Source organism: Callospermophilus lateralis, chromosome 3 (assembly GCF_048772815.1).
Source record: "Callospermophilus lateralis isolate mCalLat2 chromosome 3, mCalLat2.hap1, whole genome shotgun sequence".
Taxonomy (NCBI): Eukaryota; Metazoa; Chordata; class Mammalia; order Rodentia; family Sciuridae; genus Callospermophilus; species Callospermophilus lateralis.
Window position 1 is genome coordinate 166,539,967 of NC_135307.1, and position 19,960 is coordinate 166,559,926.

The following is a 19,960-nucleotide window of genomic DNA, read 5'->3' on the forward strand; positions in this document are numbered from 1 at the left end:
TAAAATTATCTACCCCAGATTAAAAAGGCAGAAGTGAGATTAAATTGCAGGTATGCTGGCTTCTGAAATTGGAAATATTTTCTGTATTGTGTAAATAAATATTTAACAAAACTTTTGTACTCTTATGCATTTACTTATTTATTGCTATAGCTGATGATGACTAAACATATATAAAGAACTTTAAAAGCAGGTTAAGAAAATTGCAGTGATATATAACTTTTATTAGAAATTCCATTTATTCTGACAAAATCTAAATAAAAAACTTTAAGAATAAATGAGATACTGTTTATTTTCTATTCCAACTAAAAAACCATGTAAGAAAAATGTGTTTCCCCAATACTATAAATCTCAGATAAAATTTCAGGATAGGTATAAGAATTAATAGCTAGGAAAGAAGTAAAACATGACACTGTTTGTAATTATTTTAAATTAAAGCATGTAATAATTTTTAAATACTTAGAAATACCAATACATTTCCACATGGCAATTTAGAGTTGAAAGTTTAGTACAGCAGAGGTATCCTTGCTCTTCATTCTGGTGGAATTCCAAGTAACGTCAGAGGTGAAAATGCCCTCAGAAGTGCTTGTCAAAATAAAATCCTCATTTGACCTCGCCTTGGGTCACTTGCATATTTATAGCTGACAAAACAATTTTTTAAAAAAGGGTAGAGTGAAAAATTTTTGTAGTAAATGTTTCTTTTTGTGACATTGATTTTTACACCCTCAAGTGCTGTTTTCTTAAGAGTTTTATTAGAGTCCATTTATTCTGTTATGAGAAGAAATAGAGAATCATCCTTTAAGAAGACTTATTGTTAATCAATAAAGTATTATGTTGAATATAGATTTAATTTATAAAATGAGTTAACAGTAAATCTCTCATGTTGTAACTTCAGTATTTCAAAGTTCAGGTGACTTTCAAGATCTAAAATTTGAGCAAGTTTATTTTAATAGTTATTTCATTTTGTTTGGATTATTCTTGAGTGGGAAAGGTAGAAGTCTTGAGAAATGTTAGAATGATGTCTCTGTTAATTTTATATGCTGGGTTCTTTTGCATTCCTTCTCTTTACTCATTTTTGATGCCTTCATTAATATAATTTATTTATAAAATATCATTTTTATAAACATTTGAAGGGCAGGGATCTGTTCTCTACTTCTAGTCTCATTAATATTTTGTTTTATGCCCCTTTTTCTCAACATCATCTATCTCTGTTTATAATCATGATTTTGACTATTTGCTTAAATTCTTTTCCTTTGCCTCCAGATTGAAAGCTCTATGAGAGCAAAGTTCTCTCTTTGTCTTGAACAATCATCATAGTTTCTGGAACAAATAAGGTTCTTAGTGAATATTTGTTGGAGTTACTAAGGGTTTTATAATCTTTGCCTTTATATATATGTAGTATAGCATTTGATTTGTATTGAGTGTTCAGTAATGTTTGGTAAGACAAATTGGAAAAGCATGGTTTATATAAACCATGCTTTATACATATATATGTATGTATACATAAATATATACATATATGTATATATGTACATGCATAGATAAATATACATACATACATGTGTATATGTGTGTGTATGATATATGTGTGTATGTATCTATATGAGATATATGTGTAATATGTGTGTATATATACCTATATGTGTGTGTGCGCGCACACACACGTTCCTTTTATAGTACTTGGGAATTTTATAAATGTACAAAGATTATATGTGATCTTATATAGTTCATATTCTTTACTCTTCTTTTTAAATTGATAACTGATAATAATATTACCTGTGATTTATTGAGTTCCTCACTTTTTATCAGGCACCAGACTAAGCTGTTAACATCCTTGATGTAATCTAACTTCAGAATAATTCATTTAGGTTTATTTTATTTCATTTCATTTTTTTGATACTGGGAAATTAACCCAGGGATGATTAACCCCTGAGCCACATCCCCAGCCCTTTTTAGTTTTTATTTTGAGACAGAGTTTTGCTAAGTTGCTTAGAGCTTTGGTAAGTTACTGAGGCTAGCTTTGAACTTACGATTCTCCTGCCTCAGCCTCTTGAACCACTGGGTTTGTAGGTATATCCCATTGTGCCTGGCTCAATTAGGTTTTAATATACCCATTTTATGGAGCAAGTGACTGAGACTTAGAAAGGTACATATATGAATATACCACAGTAAATCTCACCATCAAGTATATCTACAAGACACTAATAAAAAAAAAAAAACTATAAGTAAAGAACAGAAAGATCACTTGAGTATTGGGAATGGAATTGGGGGTAGGAGGAAAGGAGGGGAAGGGGACTGAATTAGAACAAATTATATTTCATGCTTAGAACAAAGTATATTCTATTGTCATGTAAAACTAAAAAGAACCAATAAAAAAGAGAAAAGTGAAATAATTGATCTAAAGCCATAAAATTAATAAATAGGGAAGTTAGTATTTAAGATTGTATGACTTTATAGGTATCTTTTCAACCTCTCTATATTCCCAAATGGCACACAGCTAGGAAATTCCAGCGTACACATGGAGGATAAGCAAATTGTATGTCACTATAAAGTGTTATGTAATCAAAATATGTAAAAATAATGTTTCTTTAAGTCAAAAAAGAAATAATAAATGTGATTCAAAAATTTTAATTATTTTTAAATTATAAAGGTAAGTTTGAGGAAACTTTTTCTTAGTACTTAAATTGCTCGTTTACTCTGAATTTGACTTATAACCCTTTCTGTTTACGCTTCTTATAGGTTTGAGTGGCCGTTTCTTTGTCACCACTCTCCCTGCATTTTTTCAGTAAGTAGAAATAATTTTTCTGGTCTTGCAAAGATTATAAATTAGCCAGTATATACCAGATATTCTGAGGAGTTTTTCATGACTACCACTAGTTTAGCAGAGTGTTTGAGGAGAGGAAAGCCTACATTGCTCTGAATGATAGATGTCAAAAGATCAGGTTGCCTGAAGTGCTGTGGAGAAAGAGAACCTAATATCAGATGGGGAAAAGGTATAAGTAGGGGTCAGAGAAGATTTTCTGATGATATAAAGGTGTGATAACTCTTAATGGGTACGTAGATATGAATTAAACCAACAAGGTGAAGAAAATCTTCCCAGATAAAGGAAATAGCATAAATAAGCTCAGAGAAATGAGACACCTTCTGAGAATTTTAACTGTTTCTCTATAGCTGGCCCACAGGTACAGTTGGATCATGCTGGGTGATGAGGCTAGAGAGACTCAGTAGCAGGGGAAAGAGAAAGGAAAGAATGGATTTCAGAGGTTCTTATAGATGAGATTATTGGGGTTTGGTGACTTATTATCCAAGGAAGGAACAGTCTGTGATGACTACCATCAGGTCATTTAAAACTATCATGTGCTATTTCTGGCCTACAAAATCAGAAGCCCTTAAAATAAAATGAGATTTGGAAAGTAGAGACCAGAATGGAGAATATAGTGTTAAGTGCTTATTTTGATTACAAATGGAGAAGTTCCAGTGGCAGTTTGATGTCAGGATTAGAATTATGAAGAAAGATTAGACTGGAAATACATGTTGGGGATTCCTTGGGCTTGGGTAATATCAATTGAAATATATGTAGGGAGAACATATACAATGAGATGTGAAGCAGGTGAAGGGTAGAGCCTGGGGTTAACCAATAGGACATCTGCCAAGGAAGACAGTGATTGAGGAAACTGAGAAGGGATGGTCAGAGTAGTAGGAATTCAGGCTAAATGAACTGGGAATGTGCCTCATTAATGGAGCAATTACCTAGCATGCACAAGGCCATAGGTTGGATCCCTGGCACAACCCTCCCCTCAAAAAACAAAAATGTCAAGCTAAAGGAAGAAGGAAGGAGTGTCCAGTAGTCAACAGTGTCAATATCATGTGAAAGAAAAATGTCAGAAAAGTTTTCCATTGTCGCGGCATTTACGAGTCATTGGAGAACCCCAATCAGGTTCAGTGGAGTTGTAGGAGTAGGACCCTCCCTCACAACAGTCTCCCTGAGTAGTGAATGAGTAAAGAAAAGAAGAAAATGGTAAATGCAGACACTTGCCCTGCTGACTTGACCATGGTAAGAAGGTAAGAAGGAGGGAAGACTGAAGGCGATTGTGAGTTTTTTTTTTTTGTTCTTGTTGATTCCCAGGGGATGGACTGAATGCCATAAGTTTGGAAATGTGGATACAGTTTTTTAAATCTAATGATAATGGCTATTTTGCTTTTAGGACAGAAAAATTAAAATAATTCTAGCAAAAGTAATGAAAAATAATTTCGCAAATTAAACACTGTCGAGAACTTTGCTTGAAGTTTCAAAATGTTAAATGCTTTCAGTTTTAGAATTTCGTATAGCCATAGTTATTTTGATTTTTATGATCTATAACCGGTTATATTTTGATTTATTTCTATTCTACTTGTTCTTATAATCTGTAGTGCAAAGGATGGAATATTCCGCCGTTACCGTGGTCCAGGAATCTTTGAAGACCTACAGAATTACATCTTAGAGAAGAAATGGCAGTCAGTTGAACCTCTGACTGGCTGGAAATCTCCAGCTTCTCTAACGTAATTTTTAAATTTTTTAATGATAAAGTATTAAAAACAAAATACTAGGTATCAAGTTACTCTGCTTAAAAGCCCACATTTTTCTTCATATTCACTTCTGTTACTCATATCACATACATATGCCCATAATTGGCTCATGGAGGGTTTCTGATTTTATGATCCACTTGTATTTCAGGTAGATTTTATTCTGTTGGGAACTGAGTAGCCAGATTTCTGTGGGATACAGAAAGCCTCCCCTCCAGCTTTTGCCTGTTGACCACTTTCTCTTTATAAAATATCATATTGAATGCCAGGTGTTTTTCTTTCTTTTTCTTTTATATTATTGGTAAGATGGAGGAGCAGTTCTTTCCTGAATTATAGTAATTCAGGAAATAATTTATAAAGGAATAAATTATTTGTTGTGTCTTATGTGAAAATAAAGTGTATGTGGTTTTTAATTGCCTGGCAGAATATTAGTGGCAAAAACTTTTGGCCATGATCATAAACTTTATAATACTTGGCAAGAAAGATAAGGCCAGATCATGGTAATCTTTTCCATAGTTGGTTTTAATTTCGAATAGACATATTTATAATTAATTTTATTTTAACATGCAGGCATAATTTCCCTATTAATGTAGGAACAAATGGTATAATATTTCAGGAATAAATCATCTAGTGGCCTCTATATTAATGTTCAGGAAACATATAACTTACCCTAAAAGCAGCTTACCTCTAGCTTTTCTTCTACAAATAATTAAGCCTTAATTTTATGCCAGATGTTTTTTTCAGGGTGCTAGGTATTTATCAGTGAATGAGACAGACATGATCCCTCTATTATTTTTAGGTAACTCAAAGTGAGTAAGATTAGAAAAAACTGGGGATATCAAGAGTCATAATCTGGATAAACAAAAATAGCATAGTTGGTTCAGTCCGCAGCACTGCAAAACAAAAACCAACCTACCAAACAAACAAAACTGTACTTTACTAAGATAAGTAAAAACTGTAGGGTTCTGGGCCTATTAATTTAGAAAGGAGGGTTTCGGAGGAATTGCTTGGAGGGAAGAACTTGAAGTGTGAGATCTGAGGGAGAAGGACTAGCCCAGGTAAAGAGCAGGGGAAGACTATTCCCAGCAACAAGTATGGCATGAACATAAGCCCCAGTTTGGGAAACACCTTGATGTACATGTGGAGCAAAGTGGTGGCCAGATTGGATCATGGTGCAAGGGAGAAGAGTAACATTAACTTCACAAGTAAGAGGCAGGCTGAAGCTAGATCCTGTAGAGCCTGTGACCCTAGGGTCAAACTTGTAAGTTATCAGTCCATGCAGTGACAAATGAATGAATGATCAGAGTCTAGTTAGAAGTATGTCATAGTGTCCATCTTTGAGATGATAGCTTGTAGGAGAGTGACAGTGGTGGAGAAGGAGAAATGAATGGATTTAAAGTATGTTTTGAAGGTAGACTTGGCAAGGTGAAAAGAGGGAGAATTCACAAGTGAAAACTGGGTTACACGTTTGAGTAGCAGATGAATCTTGGTAATATTTATTTAGGCAAGAGAAGATCAATGACTCTGTGTTGGACTTATTGAATTTGAGATATAGACTTTGTAGAGCTGTTAAATTGGTTACATGGAAATGGGTCTCCATGATTTCAGGAACACAAATAGAGGTGTCCATCTAGGACACGCCTACATGGTGTTTAAAGTCTCAGAAGGGAAAAAAACACCTAGAAAGAAATAGGATTGATTAGTATTGATCCCCGAACTATTTCCAAATTAAGAATTTGCATAGAGAATAAGTCAGCAAAAGAAAACTGAAAATGAATACAGAGAGGCAGGAAGGAAAATGGAGTGTACCATTTTCCAGATAACAGGTACTCAAGAAGGAAGGAGTAGTTACTTGTGTCCCTGTTACCAAGAGATTAAGGAAGATCAAATGGTGACATGGACATAGAATGAAGCAGTGTGAAATCAAGTAATATTAACTTTACAAGTAAGAGGTAGGTTTGAATGTTAAGATATGATGCAGAAGAAATAGTGAGCACTATTCTTTGGAAAAATTCATCTGTGAAACTGAAGGAACACTAGAGGTCCAGGGTTGCTCTTTTTAAAAGATGGGAGGAAATATATATGCATGCTGAGGAAGAGGTGGCCCACAGAGATGGAGTAACACAGGAAGAAGGGATTACAGAAAGAACCAAGTCATTAATAGGACAAAGTGAAAAGAACTAAGGCACAAGAGTAATTGGACCTTAGTAGGGAAGATAGAATTTCTTATTGAAATGAGAAGGTAGATGCAGGTATACACCAGACTTAGATTTGGTGGTAGAAAGATACAAGAGATCACATAATGGCTTCTGATTTCAAGATGTTTGTTAGCAATGAATATTTTAGGAGTGGGGATACATGTAAGGTTTAAAGAGAGGGAAGAGGAAATGAGCTATTATCCCAGAGTCTTTAAAAAATGCCCTAAGACTAGGAGAAACTGAGTATTCACTTAGGCTGGGATTCATCTGTACATGTAATCTTTCCCCAGAGACATTCAGATGTTTATGTTTGGGATTTTTGCCAGACATATACAATGAAGGGAGAAAAAGCCAAGAAATTGGAATTATTTACCTCAGGCAGATTCAAATGACGACCACAGATTGTAAACTGTGTAAGAATAGAAGTCAGTCCAAGAAAGAGAACAATGTGTAGTGAGATCAGTAAAGGGTAGTTCTGGGCTGAGCGTTTTTTTTTCTTCTTTTTCTTCTTAGTATACATGATCAGTTGTTCTCTTCTCTCTTTGTTTTTTAAGGATGTCTGGAATGGCTGGTCTTTTTAGCATCTCTGGCAAGATTTGGGTGAGTAATCTTAAGTAAAACCATCACAATTATATTTGCAGAGAGGTTCTTAAGAATAAATGTGTAGTTTTTAGGCAAAAGGAAAATTCTGCTTTTCTCCTTAAGTTATACAAATTGTGTTTACAAGGGCATAATTTGATCAGGGATTTGTCGCTACTTTTTCTAAGTCATATCTTTTTTTTTGGATTGGAAATTAAAATTCTTATCAAGGCAAAAGGGCTTATATCATTTTATTTCATATATAGTATTTTAATTTTCTCATTGAGAAATCTCCCTACAGATCAGATTATCTAAGTATGAAGGTATTAGTATATCTCAAAGGTCACCAAATGATAGCCTATGGGTAGGCCACTATTTTTGTAAATAAAACATTATTTGAACACAGCCATTTTCATTCAGTATTCATTATCTATGACTGCTTTTATATGATAGTGGTAGAGTTGAGTAGATGTTACTGACAAGGAGTTGTGGTTCATGAGCCTAAAATATGTCTTATCTGACCTTTTTATTGTTTGTGGACCTTTGCTGTATGTAATTATAAAATTTCACTTAGTCATTTCAGTGTACTGTTGTTCAGGTTAAAATGTTGAACCATTATATGACCTTGGCTATGTCTCTGACCTTTTGTTTCCCTTTTCTGTACAGGAGGCTAAATTCAAAGATTGAATGAAAGTGCTCTGGAATTAATTATAGCTCAAAATACTTAAAAAATTCTTCAGACATGAATTCTTGTTTATGTTTTTTTCTAAACAGTGATCATAGGTCATGGTATCATATTTGAAACCTAACATTTAAAGAACTCAAGAAGACTCTGTTTCTTATACACATTGATATATAGTGAGGGAAATTTAAAAACAACCTTTCATATACCAGTTTCTTAGTTATATATTCTGCCTTGTTAGATAGATATCTATTTCATGGGGTTTTTGTTTTGTTTTGTTTTTTTTACAAGAAGCTAATCAGAGATTTGGATTCAGTCTTTTTGGTTAAACTTTAACTGTTTTTCTTTTTTTGACAGTTTTAAAATCATATTCAACAATAATTAGTATTTTTCCTTTAAATAGTTTTAAGTTTCATAAGTTTTCCTTCTATTGATTTATTAACATTGGTGCAAAGTTTAGTCAAGAGCTGAGAACTGTGAATTGCAATCCGAAAATTGAGAATAAGGGATTTTGCCTTTTGCAGTATATTGACATTAAAGGTTGATTATCATATAGTCTAATAGGTATCTGAGCCTTGTAGGTTTGTTGGTTACCGGACAGCACTGAGAGCAAGATCTTAGCACAGAACCTATGATGTAAAAATTAATAGGTGAATTTATCCTCCAGGTTGAGAAAAAATCATGACTTTCATTGATGTTAGAGAAGAGTTTTACTTTCAAAGACTATATCAGGGAAGATATATAGTTAGTACATTCTACTAGCTCTTGACTTCTTATTTACAAGATGTATGATATTTGGCCTGATGGGGCCTAGTCCTTGATGTCCCATCAGGTCTTTCTGGTCCCCATTTCCAAATCTTGGCATAGTCTGGCTTTGTCGGCCTTACTTAGCAGTCTTAGCTGACTGTCCTGCCTGCTTAGTTATCTGACTTTTTCTTTTGCCCAGGAGTCTCTTGTTAGGGTCAAATATATAATTGTCTGGAATGTCATCTGTTTTTAACTTATGTCTAGATAAAATAAAACTGTAGTATTAACAATGAACAGAAGTAAAACTGTAGTATTAACAATGAACAGAAGAAGCACAGCACGTGGTGTGGGAGGGAGAGACAGAGAGATCATGGGTGAGGCTAAAACAAAGTGTGGAAAGTCTCAGAGAAAGAAGATAAAAACATGTAAGCAAGAAAAAAGTAATGTGACTAAAGCTAGATAAGCAAGATTGGTGATGTCTGTCTATAGTCTTTTATCTTACTGAGATTTTGTGGATATGTATACAAATAGAAGTCAATTTTTCCTCAGCAGTCAACTTTCCTGCTTGGCTAGCTGTTAGAAGTAAATTTTTCTGAAAAGAAAGATGCAACTTATTAATTGGGGGGAGAGATAGCAAAACATTATGTATCACTTACATAGAAAAATGCCTACACAGATCAAATAGATTCATGACAATGATATTCTCTAATACTGGAATTCTGGCTGATTTTAAAGACCTGTTTTTTCTGTACTCTCTAATTTTTCTGTAATGAAAAAAAAAACAATGGAAAAAAATGTCAATATCTAGAACATCAGATCCTACTAAACTAGTGATTCCTTAAAGTCCTTGAATTTCTGTTTTAGGAGTGAAGTCAACTTGCTTGTCTGACATTTTGGAGTTAAAAACTGGACCTTAGGATTCTAGGGTTGCCTGGTATTGTGATACCCACTTAGCTGAATTCCTATGAACTCAAGAGATTTTATTTGGTTTGCATTTGTCCTTTTTCATTTTGCATCAGCCTCCCCTATGTTCTTATTTGAAGTGAACCCTTAAGTAGGGCAGTCGCTTGAATAGCCTTTTTGCAGTTACCTTGAACCCTAGGATTTTTATTTATTTATTTTTTTGTGACAAGGATTGAATCCCAGGGCAATTAACCGCTGAGTCACATCCCCAACTTTTTACATTTTTTTAATTTTGAGACAGGGATTCACTAGTTTGCTTATAGCTCATTAAGTTGCTAGCTTTGAACCTGCGATCTTCCTGCTTTAGCCTGCTGAGCTGCTAGGACTATAGGCATACTCCACCATGGCCAGTGGAACCCTAGGAATTTTTGATTGGTAATTTGTACCACAATGTGGCTAAGAGTAAATGATCATCAGTGTTCTCTCCATCACCAAATTCAAATTGTCTTTTTAATCCAATTATGAGGGCATTCACCTGTATACTAGATATCTTTGTATAAACTCATAGAAGTAATCCTGTCCTCATGGATTGTCTTGACATTCCACATGATTCACTCATAAAAGGAGTCAATGAAGTCTAGGAGGTGAACAACTTGAAAAGTTTCTCAGACACCTTCAAAGTCCAGAATTGACTCTGATTTTCTAAGGCAGTAGCAATATAAAAAACTTTTTAAACTTTTATTAAAACTTAAAATGATTCAACTTAATGCAATGTTAATACTCTCAAAGCAGTATAGGGTGAGGTGAATGTCATGAAGGTGATGTGAAGAAGACTGCATTTTAGGAAGCACCGCCGTTGGCTCTGGTTTCATAGTCAGGACTAGGGTTCCCCAGGCTGAGATTTTTTTGTCTGATGGCACATGTGTGGACAGAGATGTTCTAGTCTTTGTTTTCTTATCTCTCTTTATGATTGGCTACCATGCTTCAGAGGCACTATCCTTCTCCCTTTCAAAGCACAAGCTATCTTTTTCCTCCTTGTGTTCATGTTTCTGAAGCTGTTTGCTTTCTCTGACATAGACTGTTCTTACCAGAACTCTTTGAATGTTTAGCATAGAATCTGGCACTTATGTTATATTTGATAACTACTTTTTGTAGTTATAATCATTCATCATTGCTGTCTTTATTATTTTATTTTCCGCTTCTGGTGATAGACAACAAGAATACTTTTTTGTTTTTTATTTGTTTATTTTAAACAAGATTAATTATAAACTTAAAACACAATTCTGTGGCACTTGTGCAACATACATACTTTTGATAACTATGTTTAGTGTTTAAATGTATTTAAAATATTGTTTGATCAAATTTGGTGAATTACTAAAACTAATATAGGATATAACTTATATCTCCTAAAGGTCACTGTTGTTATGAAAGGGCATAGACATGGCAAATTTTAGCTAAACTAAGGCATGCTACATCCTGGAGAGGACAATCTGTTTGATGAATATCACCTTCTCATTTGATTAGATTATCATAACAGAAAATTTAGTGTTTCATAAATATCCAAGGATGAGAATTAAAGGTCTTGCATGTTTATATTGGAGAATAATACTATTTTAAAACTTGAGGGCCGGGGTTGTGGCTCAATGGTAGTGCTGCTTGCCTAGCATGTGGGAGGCACTGGTTTTGATTCTCAGCACCACATATAAATAAATGAATAAAATAAAGGTCCATCAACATCTAAAAAAAATTAAAAAGAACTTGAAAACATTCCCTTGTGATTTACATAGCAGTGTCTCTTATCTTACTGTGTTTTTTCCTCTCTTATAAAAATGTCTAGAATGTTTTGTATAACGTTACAGTGAGACTGTGCCATTCATGAGGTTCCTTTCATGGACTCTACAAGAGATTGCAAGTCTGTGTCTCATTGCAAATATTGGGGGTAGAACATGGAGGAGGATTGAGTACTCCATTACCACCGAGGAGTCCTTCCTGCCTGCTCACACATAGGGAAAATATTTTGGCAATTCTGATCTGTGTGTGTGAGGGATCAAGCCTGTCCTTGACCTCAGAGTATATATCCTGTGATACAGGCAAGTTCTAAATCCAAAGACTCTCTGTTTTTCAGGGCCAATTCAGCTTTGAGTGAGACTGTGAAACATTGGTTTGGATGGGTGGATGCTCTGGGTGGCATTTTATTCAACCTGTAATGATTTAGACTTCTGGAGGGAGTCCTGGCCTTCATGGGGAAGGAAGGTTCTGCCTCTGACCATGGGGACCTTGGCCTGGTTCCTTAAATCCAGTCTGACCACTGATTGGTCTGTTCTCATTTACTCTGTTGTAGTGATGTTTTTCATTTGGTCTTCTCAACTCAATTATATATTTAGCCGGAAATTAGCCCTAAGTCAGATAATATAATATATAATGGTATAGGTTATCATACCCATCAGGTGACATTTGAGTGCATTTTCAGTAAATATCAGGGTACTTCCTTATAACGAGAACATGTAATATTGAACAATGACCAGGATTTTACACAAGTGAAAACTGGTATTTAAAGAAACATGGCTAAAGAAACAAACATGAAAATCTAAAATTAAATCAAATAAGTGTTAGTCACTTATTATTTTGGACACACATACATACACACATGCACACATGTACACATAGGCAAGGGGGAACCAAAAAAATCTTTGATGATGGAAGAAAAAATGAGCAAAACAATTTTATCATAGTTCTATCCAGATCTTGAAGCAAAACTCCAGGTACTTAATATTGTGACTTATAACATTCACAGAGGGTCCCTAAAGCCGTTATGAACTCAAAGTAAACAGATAAAGATTCATATCTACAGTTTGTGAAAACATAACTTGATTAATGTCTTTAGTAATAATTACCTGAAAAACCACAAGATGGCAGAGTTTCTTTTAGAAGCTCAAATCGCTTCAAGAGTGGGTTGGTATAAGAATTGAAGTGAAGCTCATTACAATAAGATAATGTTTTGAGAATGCTAAAAAATGTTGGACTCAGAATGCAATGATTCAAAAGCAAATAACTTACTAAAATCTAAAAGTTAGAAATTTTCTTGAAAGTTGCAATCATTTATTTTGCAGAAAGGGCATAAGACACATTCATCTAAAATTTCAGTTTTTTTATTCCAATCACATAAATGAAGTAAATCAGAAGACACAAAACAAGTTCCAGAATGCATCCCCGAGTCAGCACGGAGGCAGATTGACTTTTAGTATCTTAATTAGTATCTTAATTCTTTGGCACATTTCAGAGCTTAATCGTATTGATTGCACTGAGTCATCAAGAAAAGCATAAATTGTTCAATAAACATTATGTTCTAAAGTAGGAAATGTATAATACCTTTTGAACTTACATTGAAAGAGTTTTAAACTACCCTTCATAAGCAATCGTCCTAAGCACAGACTGATGACAAGTGCCATCAACAGAAGAAAGATAGCAGCTTTACAAATTGTTTGTTTATATTTCATGTGAATAGTTCAAGCATATGGTATCTTTTCCTTATTCAACAAGTGTTGATTGAATACTTTGATTACATGTGTTAGTGCTTAAAATGTTTGCTGAGTCTTCATTTAGATCTATCAGATTATATGAGATCATTTAACCAACTTTTTTGTTTGCTTGTCTTTCATTCAGAATTAAGCCAGAGTAAAATGTATTATTAAATTGCCCAAAATAAACTAGGAAACCAATAGGAATGATTTAAATTTTGAGAAATATGAAATTAAACAGAAACCTGAATTCATTTTCATCTATTTTATCAGTTCTAGGCAGATCATTTAATCATTATCTCTGCTTGTTGATTTTATCTATATAACTTGGAACCATTTTACCCTGTGTCTAGAAATTGCTTGGATTATAGTTGATGGCAATGTAAGGATCAAAACAGATGACTAAATTACCATGGGGAAGCGTTAGCTCTGCAACTTCGCATCTAAGTGGACCTTGACATTAAATGAGCAGGTTCATGTCTATACCCTGTGTGAGTTAGTAGGTAACTAGTTCCTAGCTAAGATTGTGTTTCTTCAAGTATTTGTCATTAGAGTCCCAGAGAATAGTAAGCATAAGATAATGTATGCTCTACTGAAAGACTAATAAAATCTCATTTGCTTAAAATAAATTAATCAAAAAAATTTCTTCTGTTCAGTATTGCATTTTATTACTTGTAGTAGTTAATAAAGTTGTTAAGGGGTAGAATAATAAGTCTGATTTGAAAAAGTAAATATGGAGACAATTTTAAACAGTTGGTTCTGTAGTCATTTTGCTTTACATAAAAATTTCTAAAGGACCAATAATTTCATTTTTTTAAAAGATGCCATGTTATGATTAAATACTGAATATATATAATTATTTATATGAGGGACCAAAACAAAACAAAACAATCATGATCAAAGAAAGGACTAGCAAAACAGTTTACTAGAGTTCTGTTCAGGTCCAGAGCTCTAGGGAAAGATAACTCTTTTTAGATACAACCTTTATAATTACTCTGAGTATTTCAATGTTGAAAAACTTGACTTGCTCAATTAAGAGTCATTTGGGTACATATTTGGGGTCATTTTGTGGGAAAATGTATGGATAGACAATTTGCAGGTTGGTGTTAGAGAAGATGATTAAAATATTTTTTGGTCCTCATTACAAGTAATTTTTTTTTCTTTTGTTTGCAGCATCTTCACAACTATTTCACAGTGACCCTTGGAATTCCTGCCTGGTGTTCTTATGTCTTTTTTGTCATTGCTACTTTGCTTTTTGGCCTCCTTATGGGTCTGGTAAGAGAGAAAACCAAATTTTTTCTTCTTTAAAGAAATGTGGATTTCCTGTAAAACTCAAAGGGGACTAAGAAAGAAAAAAACACAAAACATTCTTTTTGTGTATAATCAAGTAATTAAATAGCATTTGATTATTTAATGTTACTTTTAAGGGTAATATGAGATATAATGGAAAGCTCATTAAATTATTGCTCCCTAGTCCTATCCCTTAACTATTCTGAAGATATGTATTGCCCAGAACATAAACATTGGTGAACAAAGAAACAGAGACCCAGACTTGATAGTTTCCAAGACAACTGAGTTGACTATGGTTTTTACACATTGCCTACTTGATTAGACTATGGTGGTGATAAGGCCAAAGTTGTGAATTTGTTTCTTACTTAGATCAAAGTTTGTTTTTTTTTTCTGTTCATATCCTCCAATTGAACCTCTGCTCCTGACCAGCTGTTTATACATACAACTGCTTATACATATTTGGTTTTCCTGAGGTGAATTTTGTAAAATAATGTGGATGAAAGAGCACTGTCATTAATGTGGGGGAAAAAAAAAGATTCAGAGTAAATCACCATGTTCTCCTTGGACATGAAAGTCAGTATCCAGTAATTATCTCAGTATTTTCTCCCTAGGTGTTTTAGGTGAAAGTTGAAATCATAAATTATTTAATTATATAGGCAACTATAAATGTGTGGCATATTTTACTTTTTTTTTGAAGGGGGCACTGGGGATTGAACTCAGGGGTACTGACCACTGAGCCACATCCCCAGCCCTGTTTTGTACTTTATTTAGAGTCAGGGTCTCACTGAATTGCTTACTGCCTTGCTTTTGCTGAGGCTGGCTTTGAACTCCCAACCCTTCTTCCTCAACCTCCTGAGCTGCTGGGATTACAAATGTTTACCATCACACCTGGCATATTTTACTCTTTGATACTAATTATTTTTGTCTTTCTTTTAACCTGCCCTTGATCAACTTGATTTCCTGTTGAATTCTTAGAAGTTCTGAAAAGCCTTTTTACTGTATGGTAATTACATAGCTGTTAACTACTCCATGGTGAGAATAATTGATGATTATAAAAGTTTTATATTAAAGAACAAACTTTTAGGTAAGATTGTGTACATTTCTTTTTAATAAGCTTAAATGCTTAGCAATTGACTTGATACTAAGTCCCAACTTGGTCTGACAAAGTAATAACTCTAAGGAGTGAAGGACACTTGGTTCTTATTTTTCCAAGAGCATGCTGTATTCACATTATGGCTTATCTTTGAGATTTACTACTGGTGTTAACTTTAGAGGTAGGGATGAAATTTAGCAACCTAAATAAATTAATAATTAGGTCCCTGGTGTGTTATATTCTGTTATATTAATTGTATTGCTAGTTAACATGTCTCCACTGCCCTGTTTTAAAGGGATTTGACTTTGGATTTAAGTAGAATTAACTGTTTGTGCTTCTCCCATGTATTATTTAATGTCAGATTTTTCTAGCAGTGTGAGGCTTTTGTAGGGGAACAGGATGAGGTCCTGGGTAATTCAGAGATGGAGACAAAGGGAATGTAGGTCCAGTGTGAACCTGTTGGAAAACCAGTGAGAATTCTCAGCATAAAGAGTTTTAGACTTTGAGGTTACTTTTAAGTCTAAGAAATTGAGTCAGGCCTGCCTATGCATGAGGTTCATTTTGAAACTTAGATTGAAATAACATTTTAGGAAGGTTATTGGAGGCTTGACTTGAAGAAAGAAGATTCAAGTGATAAAGAAAACACTCTATTGTGCCTTTATAAAAAGGGAAAATAATGTTATTTAGCAAAATAATCTGTTAATCAGAAATAGTAAATACATCTTTAAGATCACGTTTTTGTAAAATTCTAAAGTATGTAGAATTTTTGCCTTCAGAAATCTTTATTTTTTTTGTAGTTTTAAATCTTATCTTTAGGAATTAGTTGTACAATTTGAAAGAGCTGAATTCTTATATCTCTTTTGAAATCATCTATTCCAGAATGGCCTTTTCACTAGCTTCTAGGATTATAGAAGAAGCATTTCTCAATTGTTTTCACCTCTTAGCCACAGAGAGAATGTAGCACACTAGGGAAAAGGTTGCTGCTGCTCAACAGAATCACTGAGACTGGCTCTGAATGGCCCAGAGAAGCAGCTGCCCCACATGTTGCCCACATTCCCTGGGGAATGACACATCTGCTGTGAAGCCAGGATGTAAACATGAGTAGTTCAGATAGAATAAATCTGAGATAAAACTGCTGAGTATAGGATTTCTCAAAATAGAAGAGTAGGAATTGCCTGAGTACTCAAAGGAAACAGCCTTTAAAATACTCTATTTCACCACCCCCCTTCCCAGAGAAGCTGCAGCCAGCAGAGGCTTTGTGACTCACATGCTTTTTACAGTCAGGATTAGAGGCCAGAGCTTCAGATGTGAGTTTCAGCACTCTGTGACACCTCTGCCATTACCTGGGGCTAAAAGTCAAGGCCAGGCTTGCAGACATGTGAACTTGGTTCTGATGACTTTTGAGACATTCCTTCCTTTTATGTGTGTCTTCATAGTGCTAGGAGGGCAAGATGTTTTCCATAAGAAATGTTCTCTATTATTTATTCATTTAGCTTGACTATTGTATTTACTATTCCCCCCCACACCCCAGTTTTAAAATATGGGAAATGAAAACAAGTCTGCTGATTTGATTTTTGTTTGTTTTCTTGATTGAGCCTGGTAATGGTAAAAGTATTTTATAAAATGTTATTTTTCACATTAAATAAAGAGTTCAGTTTTATAATCAAGTATATATTCTGTATTTTTAACTAACATTGGAGTGATCTTTAGTTCATAGTCTGTAGATCAAATGACTGTGACAGGATCACATTCTGCTGTCAGTAACTGGACTCTGAAGGGTGAAAGGCAGCAAAGTTTTAGAGAAGCAGAAAAGCCCTGCAGAACACAGGCTATGATCCAAGTAGCTTAGGTCTAAAAGCTTTTCAGTTCAGATAGTTCATTCATGGAAAAAGAAGAGGCTGACTTGCTTTCTCCTCTGCCATATCTATTTCTGTTGCCATATATAGGCACTATCCAAATTCTGGTGCGTAAGTAGATTATTTTTCTAGATGCTGATAACCAATGTCTACCCTGGGGCCTTCCACAGAGGAAGGTCCCCAGTGTTTGAATCATGAATGTCATAACTGTGAAAAAACTCCATCTTTCAGTGCACCTCTTCATTTTGGAGCATGGCTATCTGCATCTAGGTAGAAGCCAAAATCTATTATGGTCATTGTAGAAGATGAAGAGAAAGGTACCATTCTCCTATAGACTGTTTCTGAAAGGTTTTCTAGACCAGAATTAGACCTTGAAGTGAAAGAATCTAATGAAAAGATGAGAGGATTTCCTCCAGTTTCTGAGAAGGAAGACAACAGACCTTGGTGGTAGGCTAGCTCAAACCTGTCCTTTTGAGCACAAGTGAAAGCAGTTAAGGGAACTTCAGGTTATTCAGCTAATGCAAGAAAGACAAAGGTGGGATTGGTCCCCTGTGAGTCTTTTCTCCAGGACCAGCCTGCCCTCTAGTATCATAAATGCAAGTTTCTCCCTTGTGGGCATTGTTGGAAATGCTTGTATTGTCACTGAAAGATATTTCTTCTTCACTTGCAATATATTAGGACTTTGTCCTTCTTGGTGAAATTAAGAAAGAAAAAAAGTCACAAGAGATATTATGTCCTGAAAATAGCTAGTAAACATATGAATATCACATTAAAAATGTAAGATCCTTAACCTCAGTCCTAACACATGGAAATGCTTCCTCTTTGCTGGTAAGGGTGATTTAATGGCTTGGAGCTTGTTGTTTCCCAACCCACAAAGCCTTCCTGAAATGCACTGCCTTACTTTATGGGTTTTCTGAACCTGGCACTTGTGACTTTATCGAGATCCAGGAGCCTCAGGAATCTCACTGGCTGCAGCTTAGAGCAGCCACGCAGTGAATGTTGCCCATGCTGTCCACTCTATACTCTATGCCCTGGCTCAATGCTTCCTCCATCCTTGATCCTTCTCCACTCCATATCTGGATGTAAGCTCTTTATTTCTTAAGTATCAGAGTGCTTTGTATGAGACTTATTTTCCATAAACTTAGTTTTTTCCTCTTTGCAACACACGCCCCAGATATTAACATGCATGGTACCTTGAACCTAATGAACCAAATATCAAGTACAGTAATAAATGAATATATATGCCTAGTAGTAATACTGAACACAAAGTAGAGTACTTATTTGATGCTTATAAAATTGAATCAAAAGGACTATGAATTGACTTATTTAAAATTTTAGAGCACATGTAAAACACTAGTATATGTAGCACTATTCCTGTTTTTAAAGACTGGACAATTATTCAAAAAGAAGTTGTAATCTAAGCATTAAATACAAGAAGAAATGTATAGCCGTCTAAATGGGAAGCTTTCTTTATCCTTGGATCTGTTCGTGTTGTGCTTTAAGGGCAGGGAAAGTTGTATACGAAGAGAGTGGATCCCAATTTGTTCTGGCACCAGGTGCCTTATTGGATGTAGCCATTAGTATCATCAGTATGGCTCATTACTGGTCCCTGGCCATGGCAGATGGATCCTATCCTTAAGGAGCTTAGAGTTCATCAAGGAAAAAGACATAGTTATTACAATAGAAAATGGCTTATGCTTCAGTCAAGGTCAGAGATGAAACTAATCCATCACTGCCTCAAATAGGATTTAGTTCACATTTTTGAGTAGTTTTCTCACAGTTTGTCTGTAGAAATTTCAATGGTATTCTTAAGAATTCCAGACCCTGAAATGTTCTTCCACTCAATTGAGGGTTACCCATTAGTGTGAGGCAGCTCAAATACATAGTAGTTTTGTTTGTTCAAAATAATGTTTTTAAGGAGACCATTTTAGACTTGGCTTGTAGAGCCTGTTTTCTTATACCTGTTTCACTCATCTATTTATAGTAGATTCTCTGTAGGCTTTTGACTTTGCGGCCCTTGTTCTAAATTATTGGTATTTTCCTGTATTACGTCACATTTGAAAGGAGGAAATTCTTAATTATATCTTTATCTTTTTGAAGACTTTTGATCAGCTATTAATTATTAGTCTAAGAATGTCTGTTTATATAGACGCAAGGCCTAATTTTGATACCCTTTGGTAATAACTGTTATGTGAACTTACTATAAAATCACTTTTCTTCCTCCAGATCTTGGTGATAATATCAGAATGTTTCTATGTGCCTCTTCCAAGGAATTTATCTGAACATTCTGGTAAGTCTGAAAAGCTCATGTTAGTGTATGTTTAGAATTTTGTGGTGTTCTATGGTTTGGAATTCTTTTTGTGCTTCTTATACATAGGGGGTTTCCCCTGATTTTTTAGATGAACAAAATATCACCTTGACAATTTTCTTAAAATATGTTCTCTGAGTATATTTGAAAATAAAAAATCCTTTTTCTCCTCTGTTAAGTTGGAGTATATTTTATATTGGTAATTGCTCTTTAGTTTTTTGCCCTT

General features: G+C 34.5%; 1 protein-coding gene across 1 annotated transcript in view; it reads left to right on the top strand.

Annotated features, from left to right (window-relative positions):
* The window catches only part of Tmx4 (thioredoxin related transmembrane protein 4), a 40,326-nt gene that overhangs the window by 15,012 nt on the left and 5,354 nt on the right, over positions 1-19,960 (top strand). Inside the window, exons 3-7 of the mRNA XM_076851541.2 lie at positions 2,737-2,782; positions 4,408-4,536; positions 7,313-7,358; positions 14,361-14,462; positions 19,653-19,716. Coding sequence (XP_076707656.2) covers positions 2,737-2,782; positions 4,408-4,536; positions 7,313-7,358; positions 14,361-14,462; positions 19,653-19,716 — 387 coding nt within the window. The remainder of the gene's footprint in view (positions 1-2,736; positions 2,783-4,407; positions 4,537-7,312; positions 7,359-14,360; positions 14,463-19,652; positions 19,717-19,960) is intronic.